General features: G+C 39.6%; 1 protein-coding gene across 17 annotated transcripts in view; it reads right to left on the reverse strand.

Annotated features, from left to right (window-relative positions):
• LMO7 (LIM domain 7) overlaps window positions 1-13,285 on the reverse strand; it is a 131,997-nt gene that overhangs the window by 63,599 nt on the left and 55,113 nt on the right. For 15 of the 17 annotated variants that reach the window (XM_042029640.1, XM_042029638.1, XM_042029644.1 and 12 more), the window contains exon 4: window positions 10,709-10,815. In XM_042029640.1, coding sequence (XP_041885574.1) covers window positions 10,709-10,815 — 107 coding nt within the window. Of the gene's footprint in view, window positions 1-10,708; window positions 10,816-10,913; window positions 10,999-11,024; window positions 11,182-13,285 lie in introns of those variants that run through there. The other 2 variants (XM_042029649.1, XM_042029650.1) reach the window with 2 other exon arrangements.

Raw genomic sequence — 13,285 nt, forward strand, 5'->3', positions numbered from 1 at the left:
GGTTGGTTGTACTTTTCTTTGTTTGGGTTTTTTTGACTAGCACTGAAAACTGAACAGATGCCTTCACAAAATTTCTGACCCCATTATCTCAGGCCTGAGCAGTATTAGCTATTCCAGAACTCATCATTTCATACACAAAATTGAAATTGTTCTGATTTTCCTGTTCTCAGTTAAGTAACCCGAATTTCCTTCTATTTTATACATAAAAAACCCCACAGTTTCTGAAAAAAAAATAACCCAAAAACTACTACTAAAAGCTGTTTACAAGAGTAGTTAACACTGGTATATTTGGACAGATTAGGATTAGTTTGTGGAATTGTACAGTAATTCTCTAACTGCACAGTTCCATGCTCAAAATACATCACAGCTTCAAGTCAAACCACACATAAATAAACTGTGCCTTCTGTTAACTCAGGCATTTTTAGCTAGTGCTTTACCCAGTACATCACTCACCCCCGAAAATTATCACAGTTGAGGGCATCTTACAACATCAGGTCACAGAGTTAAAAAGAATACATTACTGCATCATAAATCTGACAAGCATATTTCAGTGGTTATTCACAGGGAACAAGTGGCTGTCTGTAATTTAATAGCCTTTGCAAGAGCAGAAGTATTTTGAACTTGGACTCCCTTTCCCCGCCCCAGTTAAATATTTTATCATATAACGCACTGGAATCCACGTCAGTTGATGCATATCTGTACATACTGGGTTCAAAGGTGTGTGCGTGTTTACATTTGCAGGACATTTTTTCTAGAAGGGAAAGGAAAGAGAAAATATCATCAGCATTAGTCAACCTTCTTACTCTAGTCCTAGAAACCAGCTGCAGCAGCTTTCAAAATTTTGTTTTCTGACTCAGGTTCTGATACTACTCTCCCTCCCCAGGCAGATGGAATTGTAGGGAGGGGATACATACGCTGGAAGGCGGGGCTGTCAGGAGGACTGGCTCTGCCGGAACCTCATATGACATTCAATAAGCACAAAGTTCAAGTCCTGCCCCCTGGATGGACCTAATTCCTGTAGCTGCAGAGTGGGGTGGGGAAGTGGACCTGGCAGTCCTGCTGGGCCAAACCTCATCCAGGAGCCAATTCTGGCAACACTGGCCTACAGCACCCAGGGCTGTATGAAATAGTGCGTGGCCGTGCAAAATGGAGCGTGGCCAGAAGGCTGACAGACCTCATTGCTCCCCCCTTCCTCAGCACTTTTTCTGCCACCTCTGTAATGCTGCTGTCTCCAATTTGGTGTCTCAAGGTACAGGAAAGACATTGATAGGGCTGGAGATCCTGAGCTTGATCACTCAGCTTGTTCAGTCTGGAGAACAGTTCTCCAAATGGGTTTTCTTTTGTTGTTGTGGGGGTTTTTCCTTTTGTTTCTTAAAACAACAGATCTCTATCATTTAAAAGAAACATGCCTTTGTGTGGTTAAGATTGGCTGCTACATAGGTCTCTTTATTTCCAATCCTCCACCCCTTCTTATCATCTAACCATGTGGTGAGACATTATTTTATTTAACTGGTTTCAGTGACGACATGAAAACAACCCTGCAATCCTCTAGAAATGCAGTTTATAAGAATATTTGTTATTTCATTGCCAATTGCAGTCTGTAGCATTCACAGCAAAAAAAAAAAGGTATTAATGTCACTTTAAAGGATCCAATTAAGCAGTAATAATAATTAGAACTGAAATCTCTGAAAGCTCAGGAATAAAAATGGCCAAAACTAGGGTTTTGTATGAAGTAGGATCAAAAACTGTCAATACACTGTTCAGCTTTACTTTCTCTATTTACAGAGTATGGTTAACTGGCAAACTCCTGTATCCATGGAAAACTTCAAGAACTCAGCTTCCCCCACTATTTAAATATAGAAGCTCTTCCTGTTGAGTTGTCTGCAGAAAAACTAACTGAACTTTAGCAATTTAGCAGTAAAATACAATTTAGAATAGTGAACTGGCATACATGTTTCTGTGTAATTGATATTAACTAACACGTGCTTATTCTAAGTCATTCAACTTCCAACATCAGACACAAACATTTTTTTTGTATGGAGGAAAAAAGAACCACCACCAAAAAATGCAGGCTTTCTCTTTACCTTCTTTTGTAAGGTACTCAGTGCTACTCATCAAAAATGTTGTCCTCACTCTCATACTTTTTTTATAAACTGCATTTAATCCTGGGAAGTTAGGGGATTAAAATGAATACAGGTATTTAAGAATTAGATGGATTCCCATGGGAATCCTAAAATGTTAGAGACACTTCTCTTAACACAAACAAACATTGAAAAAGCATTGTAAAAGCTTTCAGTAATAATGGTTTTGTAGCGCACCCCCCCAACAGAAAACAAGTTATTCCACAGATACTTTTAAAATGTAGCAGGATAAAAAATGAGGACTTGGAACAAACCAACACCATTCAGCAGAAAGCTACTGCAAACTTCTTCAGCAAATCATTCACTTCTGTAGCAGAACTATCTGAATTCCAATATAAGGCTATGGATCTGTGTCACTAGAAATACATGAATTGCTCCTGATACAACTAACACATGCTAAATGTATTGTTTTTCCAAATTGTTCAAACTCCTCCTGTACACTTGTAGGTAGAGGTACAGAACTCCAGAGTACTTCATTCTTATAGCAGAATCATCTTCACAAAATAGGTGAATAGTAAAAGCAAACACTATCAAAAGTATAATCTCATAAAGGAAGTGTAAATTATTAACTGTTAAATTACTCAACAGCAAAAGTGGTCTATCTCAAATATTATTCATAATGACCAGAAAATAAAGCAGACGTAGTAAATAGCACCACGCCCAACACTTTATAGACTTTACACTGATGAGCTGGAGGTAAATTTCGAGCAGGTATAGTCCAAAGTCTGGAACATATTTTATTGCCTACAATGTTTTTACTGGAATGATTTTCAGTTTATGCAGATTAGTGACATGAGCATGAATATTTTACACTTAAGCACATCAGTTCACAAGACTGAAAAAACCAATTCTTCCTTTATCTCTGCATAATTGTCCTAAATGCTAATAAAAGTAAAACATGTGAAATGACTGATCTTGAAATTAGTTATATCATTAAAAAAAAATAAATACAGCAGTTTTGATATTTAGAATATGGCTATACCCAGGAAGCAAATACATTTCTTTGGCAATGCCCATAGCAAAAAGAGAATTTACACACTTACTAAGTTGTAGAAATAGTTCAAGAGTCAATCTGAAGTGAGGGTGCTGCACTTTTCCATTTCAAGGGAATGTCACTAGGAAACTTAGTTACCACAATAAAGGCCTGTTACAACCACATGTGTAAAAAATATTATTTCCCTGAATATAAATGGGGAAAAAGCCGTATCCATTGTCCTAATTAAATTTTGGTTAAATGGTTTCCATTTCAGTTTTCAAGACTCACAAAAAAAGCTGTCTCTTATTTGCTTCATCTCAGCTTGAATTCAAAGATAGTTTCTAAAATGCTGAAGCCTTTGGGGTGATTGACTCTTCAGTCACATAGGTGTAAGCAAGAGAATTTACACAGGTACAAGTTTAAGTCCAATCATTTTCATACTTCGTGCACTGAAGCACTTGGCTTTCATCCAACTCACAACTTTCTATTCCACACAAAATAAAAAGGCAGGAAAGGGTGGTTCCATGTTGTGTGTTTGAGTGCTTTGGGTTGGTTTCTTTTTTAATTTTGAGCTCAAATTAGAAAATAAGTTTTTAACACATTAAAATGCATATTTCTTGGAAAAATCAGGACAGCAAATTCAGGTTCAGCTCCATCATACCCTCTTATTATAAGCATTAAATTCTTGAGCAAATAAAGATTTTAAGATGATATAGTAAGTAGGCAAATATATTAAATATGGAAGTAGACCATGAATTCAGAATTATCGACAGTAAACACCAGTTCTGAACTACTTGTCCGAAAATTGACCTGCATTCTCTCTCTTTCATAGTTGTCTTTTTGTTTTGATTGTTCGGGGTTTTGTTTGTTTGTTCTTTTATTTGTTTTGGGGGTTTTGTTTTTTTTTTTTTTCTAAGTAGAAGTTTTCAGGATATTTGACTTTGTCTCCTTTGAGCAAAATACGACAGTTGTTCCTGAAGGACGAAACAGGATACAAGTCCCAAAGGAGTGTCTCATCATCACGCCTCAAGCTTTCAGGCGGCCCAGTTGCCAAACGATTTAAAGAGTTGAGTGATACTAGTAAAGCAAACCTAAAAAATTCCTCCAAAGACTGAGATGTGGTATTGCTTTTACAATTAAAGCTCTCCAAAAAACAATTTCCAAGAGCCCTGACAACAGTTTTCCACTCAAAAAGATAATTTTTTCAGGAATTTCTATGTAGATTGCTTTCTTCAGTAGTCTGCCCAACAGTGTTAACACACATCCCATAGAACAGAAATTTCACTTTGCCTTTGTTTACTCTGCAAAAGAAAGCACCCTGAGCAGGAAACACAGGTGGAATCAGGAAATGCAGCGTATTCCCCAGGACTAGACAGGAAGAACATTCAAGTCATAAGAAACATCAGTTACTGTTAAAAAAGAGTATTTTCTGATTCACTGTATATCTATACTATATATCTGTATCTACTATATAATGAAATAGAATGCAGTTACTTCCTACCACAAAACCAGAAATTTGCTAAGGGGCTAAACTTGGCACTGGAAGAAGTTACACCTGCTTGCAGCTATCTGCTACTGTTTCACTCTTATTTTTAGGAATCGTATTAGACCTGCACAGTTAGTGGCTGCATCCAAAAGGCCAAATGAGGCAATTTCATCACTGAAAGGAAGCACTGGCAGTACTGTAACTTAAATTACAGCATAAAGACAGGTACTACAGGGCACTCTGTTTGGCTTAAGTCACTGCTAGAAGGCTTCCCTTCCTACAACCCCTAAAAGGAGATGGTTTCTTAATAAGAGACAAGAGTTGTGATATGCAAGGTAGTGATTCTGTACATATGCTTAAAATACTTAAGGTTGGTGTAACAGTTCACTCTTATATAATCAGAAGAACACCACATGAAATATACCCTGATCCAAATGGAACAACAGGTGCAGAATATGTGTTTACAGCCATATCACACAGCAACTATTTAATTTTCTCAGGCTTTATTTTGAGAGCATCTATTCTCTGAACAACTGTTTTTGGTGGTATTTTAAATTCAGAAAGTGTTATCTCTGAACTGAAATAGAGAGCCTGTCTCAAAAGCTCAGCTGAAATGCAGGAACACAAGGATGAATACAACATATAACAGTTGTTACTTCTCTCCGGTTGGCTTTAGTTATATAGAGCTTAATGTTACAGAAAGCATGGCATTTTAAGTTGTCCAGGACTGCTTTTTTGATTTAGAAAATAATAAAAAAAGACTATGCTAAAGAAACATTAAATGGACTAAGTTAAAAACTACCCAAAATTTTGAAATGTCAGGGCCAAAATCAGAGCTCTGTTATTTCATCTCATGTATGCACTCAGCCCCACTTCAGCAAAACTTCTCCAACAGTGTTTTCTGTTTGCTTTATACAACTAACACATTACAAGATTGATAATGAATATGTAGAAAAAGTGCAGGCAAAAAGATGAAGGTCTTATCCAAATACCAAGTTCTGCAAGGTGATGAGATAGCTGAAAGTATCTTGGGAAATAATCACAGAATAGTTTGGGTTGGAAGGGACCTTAAAGATCATCTAGTTCCAACCCTTCTGCCATGGACAGGGACACTTTCCACACAGACCAGGTTGCTCAAAGCCCCATCCAACCTGGCCTCAAACACTTATAGGGATGGAGCATCCACAGCTTCACTGGAGAATCTAGTCCAGTGCCACACCACCCTCACAGTAAAGAATTTCCTCACAATATCTAAAACTAAACCCACCCTCTTTCAGTTTAAAACCATTACCCTTTGTCTTATTCTATGCATCTTTGTGACATCATCTTTCTTTTAGGCCCCTTTTAGGTGCTGGAAGGTCTCCTTGGAGCCTTCTCTTCTCCAGGCTGAACAACCCCAGCTCTCTCAGCCTGTCTTCATACAAGAGGTGCTCCCTGTTCGTCTTCATGGCCCTCCTCTGGAGTCACTCCAGCAGGTCCACATCCTTCCTATGGTGGGTGCCTCAGATCTGGACACAGTGCTCCAGGTGGGGCCTCAGTTTTTGAGTTTCATTCAGGACATACTCTAAATATAACAATGTAGTAATAATATTAACAGAAGCCAAGTATTTTAATTTGCTCTATTATTGAAAAATGACATCAGTATGGTAAAACTTCAACATCAGAACTCAGGGGCTGTGGTAGCTTTAAAAACAGTTTGCTATTTAGGATATTGCAGTGAATTTTATTTTTTTCTCCTTAGTTTAATATTTTAATCGATTAAGCTACCATTGTTTGGATTTATTATTAGAATTTAATGAGATTCTTTAACTGGATACCTCTTTTTACAGACTTATAAATATTTTCATGTAGAAGAATTAATTTGCTTCAAAGACAAATTCGAGTTTACACGCTCAGTCTGAGTGTTCAGGCTGCCTCCTTTAAAATGCATAACTGGGATAACAAACTCCATCAGAACTGAAGTTTGGTGTCTGCCTATGTGAACTCTCCCTTTTAACTCCATGGTATGATTTTATTAAGAACCCTTCCACAGCTGGGAACAACTGGGTGTGTCACCCCTAAAGAGCTGGGTAAGGAAGTGCTTAACATTTTTAAATAGTAACCATGCTGACAACTGAGAGTTACTAAGCTTGTATTACATTCTTACTTTGACAGAACCAAAAAAGAATCAAATGAAGTATTAAGACAGTCTTACATTAGTATAAATAAATTACAAAACCTTCACTAACTGCTGGATTTTAAAACAACATCTCCAATTAGAAATAATAAAATCGTAGGCCGAAAAAAATCAAATATACTGAAAGAACTGAAGAGGGGCATATGCATTTACACAAATAACTAGCCACTGAACAAGAGATATGCATATGACTGGGTATGTGAGGAATAAGTCCATCTGGATGATCCTTCTTGGAACACATGACATATTGCTGTACTATACCACTAAGCAATAACTTCTGCAGATTTACAGAAAGACTGAGCTATAAATCTCAGACTTTAATCCACACTCCCATTTTCACTGGCAGAAAAGAAACCATCCATGCCAGGACCATTTTTCCACACCACCCAACTACTAATCTTGCTGATCTGGCAAAGCATAAAGTTTGCAAGGCTTAGAGCAGCAACCAGTAATTTTAGCCAGCCTTTTTCACACAAACTTCTAAACAATAAAATTTTAAGGAGCTTTTTCTTTGCAAAAAAAATAATCACATAATCACTTGGAACTAAAGGTCTGGGTATGTAAGAGGATTCTTGAGTCTCCTGTCCCAGATTACTTCTAGTAATTATTGAGGAGGGTTTCACATCGTGCCTGTGCATCATCTCAGTTGCAAGAGAAAACAAAATACAAGTGAAAGTTGTAGCCTGCTCACCAGACAGAAAAATTATTTTCTCAGAACAGATTCTGTTCATGAGGAACAGAGGGTCTTTACCTTAACTCAGGTGGCACAAGAACACTGCACCACATACAGCGTTTGGTGTCTCTGAATGGCTTTGCAGTGGTGTTGATTAGACAGAGTGCTATCAGCAAAGGTACGGTGAAAGGCAGCAAGCATGCTCAGAAATAAAGCACAGGGAGAAAATAACTTTTCCTGCTGGGAACGGAGCCTGCCCAGGTGGGACAGGATGGCAGTCCAAGATGCCAAAAGCCTGAGGGCATATGACATCCCACAAGGTAAAAAGGGGATACCACACAACTGCCAGGCAGCAGAGACAGGAGAGGCACATGGAACACAACTTCACAGAGCTCATCCACCTCAAAAGGTAAATGTGCCTCCTGAGGACCTTCCCAGCACCAGAGGAGTCAGATCAATTAAACAAGTGCGAGAGGGACAGAGATGCAACCTCCCAGATAGTGTGAAAGACTGGTTTTGCTCTTACATAAGATGACAACTCTCGTGTCCTCCTTAGCAGCAGAAGCAGACCCACCCTTTTAATGGTACCTTCCTCTGACCAATTTTCCGTATCCAAGGCAAATCAAGCACCTTTGTCATACCTGACAGTCCATGCATGTGTCCTACCAGCACCCTATTCTCTGCCATCGCAGCCTGTTAAGCTGACTTTTCTAAGCACCAGTTTATTTAATCTATTTTGGGTAGATAAAAAAACATGTGCTAAGAGTGGTGCAACAGCAGAACACAGCAGTCCTCTTGTGGTGCCAAAATACACACTGCTTGAGGCACACGTTAGTGTTATCCCATACAACATATCACAGGTGCTTTAAGATGTGGGCAATTAGCCTCAGGTGATATGGCAGCAAAATGCATTTGCTTAGGAATGTTAGAAATCCAAAAGTTAAATGAAATGTTTTTAATTGGTCAGCAGGTAAAATGTTTTCCTTTTTTGTGACAAGATATTATTTACTACTAATTATGAAACTAGAGTTAGCAGAGGATACCAAAAAAGCAAGACATCAAATAGTACCCCTTTTCTGAGAACTGGCATCCTACAAGTTTTGAAGACACTGGTAATTCCTCTTGAATGTATGAAATTATGTATTTCTATTAAATAATAAAAAGACACATCAGATAAAATTCCAGATCAGACAGCATTTCTCTCCTGACACACATATAAATCTGTCTGAAAATCCTCTGAGGAATAGTTTGTCCTCTGGGTAATCAAATTATTTCTATAATTAACTTCTCAATGGAGAAAGTTATCTTCGTGTAACTTATTTCCTTCATTTCTTGGAATAAAATTTCCCTCCCATCCCTCTCCAACCTCCTAAATACATCAAAAGGGCTCATATAGTTAGGACACCACTTTACAGCGTGCTCAGATAGAGAAGTTTTGAATTACTCTGTAAGCATTTAATACACACCGTGGGACTGTCATATGATATATAATGTGTGGAGAAGCAAACTCATACTGAAACAAATCACAAGAACGCAGTTGTATGGCTGGCAGCTCTTTTGACTCTAGCCCAGACCCCCTGCATTGCTGTCCATAAGAAGTACTCAATAGTTAAATCTGCTTTTTTGAAAAACACTAATTAAACCATTGCTGAGGGGGTACAATGTAAAACCCCTGTTGCCTTGTGACAACTTCAAATTCCAGCCTTACTCTCTGCTCATGGAGCCGGGAAGGGAACTGGCGGTGCTGAAAGGACCCAAAAAAGCCTCGGTTACAGATCCACTGGATGAATTTCATGGCTGACCTCGCTTGGGTGCCGCGGTTTAACGTCGGGACGAGTTGGACAACACACCTTGCACAACAGTTTGCTATCTCGACCTCCCTGGGGCTCCAGCTTGTCGCTACTGACGCCGTTGAACACCAGCTCCTGACCGCCTCCAACCCTTCCCAGCCATACCCTTGGAGCAAACCTCCACCAAAATAACTTTTGCTAGGGCTGTGTGGATAATTTAAGGACGGCAGAGGTTACCAGCCCTCAGGCTTTTGGCATGACGTAGGAACCAGCAGAGAGAATACCAACATCCTGGAAGGGTGCCAAGTCCCTAAACACCAGATTAGTGAGAAATTACGTTTCGGGTATGAGTCAAAGACTGGAAAATATATTGCCATCTCGCGTATCAGACCTCAAAACAGTATGAACTTTCATTCTGAAACCAGGCAGAAAGCATGTCAACAGGCTACCACCTGATCCACCTACAAGAGATTTCTTTCTAATTAAAGCAGTTACATGACATTTCACAGTTTTTTTTTTCCTTGTATTTACAGAGTTATTACTGCCTGTTCCTCTTTGATAAAACCGGTAATTTAAGACAGGAATCAATCCTTCACATTCAACTTGACAGGTTTCCAGAAAAACCCACAAAAGATTTTTTTTTTTTTTGAGACAATAAATTCACCTTTTGTCCCAATATAATAAAAACAGTTCATACTGTAACAAATCAAGATGCCCTTGGATGATTTTTGCCTTGGCTCATTTATTTTAAAACATCTGTCTATATAGTAAAGTTTCACCTTAATCTCTCAGAAAACTGGTGATAAAATTCTTATTAGGAGACACAGCAATCCTGAAATATGAAAATCCACTAATTATATTTCAGAACGAAGCCACTTCTATTTCACAGGAAAACTCCCACCTCCGTAAACATGCCAATTACCCTTTGTGCAATTCAGTACTTAATTTCCACTCACACACACACACACCCCTTGACAGGGGATGTGGCACTCAGAGACAAACATCTGATTAATATTTGGAGTGGCAAAACCAGCAGTCCTTAAGGAACACTGTACCTAAGCCTCAAATCCATTTGGGTAAATATCAGAAGTACCACAACAGCCTTTCAGATTTACATTGGTAATCACAAACCATAAAGAGAAGTGATGCTTTTGATATCATCTAACAATTTTTCTCTAAGTCTAAAATAAGCTGAACAGTTTCCATCTCATATTAAATGTTGTAAATATTCATTAACAGTTTGCTTGTAAGGCAAGTATTATTATAATAATATTTCATTTTTTAATTACATTTCTGCAAGTCTTGTATACTAGCTTTAACAAGGCTTAAACCCTCCCCACAGTATTCAGAACTGCTCGTACCAGATTAAAAGAAGAATTTTCCATAGGCAAACATTAAAAAAAAAAAAATAGACTGTGAAAGAGCTTAGAGGCAGAAGGAAAAGAAAACAAAACCACAAAACTCACTTGACTGTAACTCGATTGGACAAATCCTGAAGATCTCCTGTGTGAAAAAGCTGAGCTTCTTTCAGTCCAATGTTCTCACACGCTTTCAGAAAAACATTTATATTATCCTGCAAAGAGAAGTAGAAAGCAGTTGCTCAGTTAAGAGCACTAAGCAGGTTTTGCAAGATGATTAGTGCGAGCCTTTAAATGTCAAAGTCCAGCTCACGTAAATAATACTGAAAAAGCAATCTTCTGGATCATAAACGCTGCTCGTTTCTCATGCACACAGGCAGGCTGGGCTGCGATCTCAGGGACTGAGGGGTATGTTAAAGATTACCTGGCATAAGGCAACAGTGAGCCAGTAGGCAGCAATCTCTACTTTGATGTCAGCTCTGCTCAGCAAACAAACGCCCTCTTCCTAGCTTTGCACGACAAGCCTCACCTCTTGCCTTTAAAAATAACTCCAGCTACTGACATTCACCACCCAGAAACTCTTGGCAGTGGGGGAAGAAGAGGAGGGATGCTCCGTTTCTATGCTCACAGACTGATGAGGGAATACTGCACCTGGAGTCTGGGTTTGGTTGCTGAGAAAAGCTCTGGAGAGTCAGAAACCAAACTGTATTCAGAGCTGCTGCTGCCTCACTTGGGGGGGTTTCTCTCCTTCGAGTTCCTCCCCTTCCCACATCCACACCCCCACCTCCCCAACTTCACACCAATCTGTAACAAAATATAGGTGCAGCACCCACTCACTGCACCTGCTGCAGGATCGACTGACCCATGAGAGAAATGCTAAAAAAGAATAAATCTAATGATATATAGAAAGATTATACAACCTGTGATCTCTTTCCACTTCATAAACAGTGGGCAATAGGCAAGAAATTCCTTCTCGTTAAGGCGGAATGCTATCAACAACAAAAGAATGTGCCCTCTTGTGCACTTGCTTCCTTCAGCTGGGAGCCAAAGGAAAAGGTACATGAAGTTACTTAATTCATAAGCTACACACAGCCCTGTCATTAAGAGTTTGTAAGTCAAGGTGCTGGTATCAGTTTCACAGTAAGGGAAAGCTCTGCTTCAGCAATTTAATATGCTTTAAACTTTTTTTTTGGACATATAATCACAGGATGTAACAGATATTCCTTCATTTAAAATTCATTTTTAAAAAAACATCTACAAAGAAAATAACAGCTGCTTCTAATATAGAAAGTAAAACAAACCCAAGAATCCCCACAACCTTCTGTTTTGAAGGTCCCTGGGATTCTAGTATTCCTTATCAGTCTGTAAACATGGCTTAATTCAAGGAAAATATTTGAGCAAGGTATTCCCCATGCAGGCTGTGGGCTCTGCATTACCACATCTGAAAGATCCCAGGTGTCTTACACCATGAAGGTTATGCCCCAAGGCCTGATGAGAGGTGCCATGGTTAGGGCTCCCCTGCTGCAGGGGGTGCAACATGATGGCAAACATGGGGGACACAGTGTGGTGGCAGATGAGAGGAGGGAGCTGGAAGGATGGAGGACAGGCAACCTCACCTATGCCTGGGCACTGGCCCCTGCAGTGCCCCGGGGCTGCCTGCACATTTGGCCAGCAAAGAGCTTCATGCTGTGAGATGAAGCCTCAGAAGGGGCACTTATTTTTCCTTTCCATGCAATGCCCCTTTTTTCTTTCCATGCAGCATGGGGAAAGCTGGCTAGATGTGTCAACTTTATTCAATTAATATTTGAGTGTCACATTAGTACCAAAACAGCAAGGACTTGAAAAGCATCATTTCCTCTGCATGGAAGAAGCCACAGGCTACAGTCTCATTGCAAGAAGAGGAACTACTTGCTAAACACCAATCAGGTCAGTGTTCAGGGGGCTAGGGAGTCTAATAAACTGGAAAGTAAGGCACAAGAAGAAAGCAGCAGAGCAGAAAGAATGAGTAACTCCAAGGTAATGAATTGAAGAGACACCAACAGCAGTGAAGGCAACATGGTCTGATCGGTCTGACCAGTCACCACAGCTCAGAGCAAACTCCCAAACCAATGGGTTATGTCAACCACAGTGCTGCAAATGAGCACATTGTGCACGTAAACAAGGAAGAAGAGTCAGATTTAGAAAAATAGATGTCGTCTACACCCTGAGAGCAACAAAAACAAAGCAGAGGAGTTGCTCATCAGTGGTTGCTTGGCTGCACAACCACAAAACTGTTGGCACAGGAGAGAATTACTTTTGAAGGTGTTTCAGCAATTAAACCTATCAAGCATCAACCTCCTGATAAACAGCACTTACAGCCCCCGAGAACACCATAGCTGACAGAAGTCAAGACCATCAGGAATGGGGTCAGAGGCAGGGAGAGATAACATGGAAGGCAGAACTCCGTTAGTCATGGCACTCACACGCAGGATAAAACATGGTTCAAAATCTCCCTTCCTTCAGCTCCCAAGCCAGAAGTTTGATCATACCTGCCATCTCACAGGTTACTGCCTCAACACCAGCTGTTCTGCATTCAGGGCCTAGAAACGACCCTCACAGTATCAAGAGGTGACACATCCAATAGGCTATTTATCAGGTTTGGATATTGACACAAAAAGGTATCATTTAAACAAATCAGCACCTCTA

Source organism: Corvus kubaryi, unplaced genomic scaffold (genome assembly GCF_017639235.1).
Source record: "Corvus kubaryi isolate FWS band 111438036 unplaced genomic scaffold, C.kubaryi_AGA036_p1.0 37328, whole genome shotgun sequence".
NCBI lineage: Eukaryota > Metazoa > Chordata > Aves > Passeriformes > Corvidae > Corvus > Corvus kubaryi.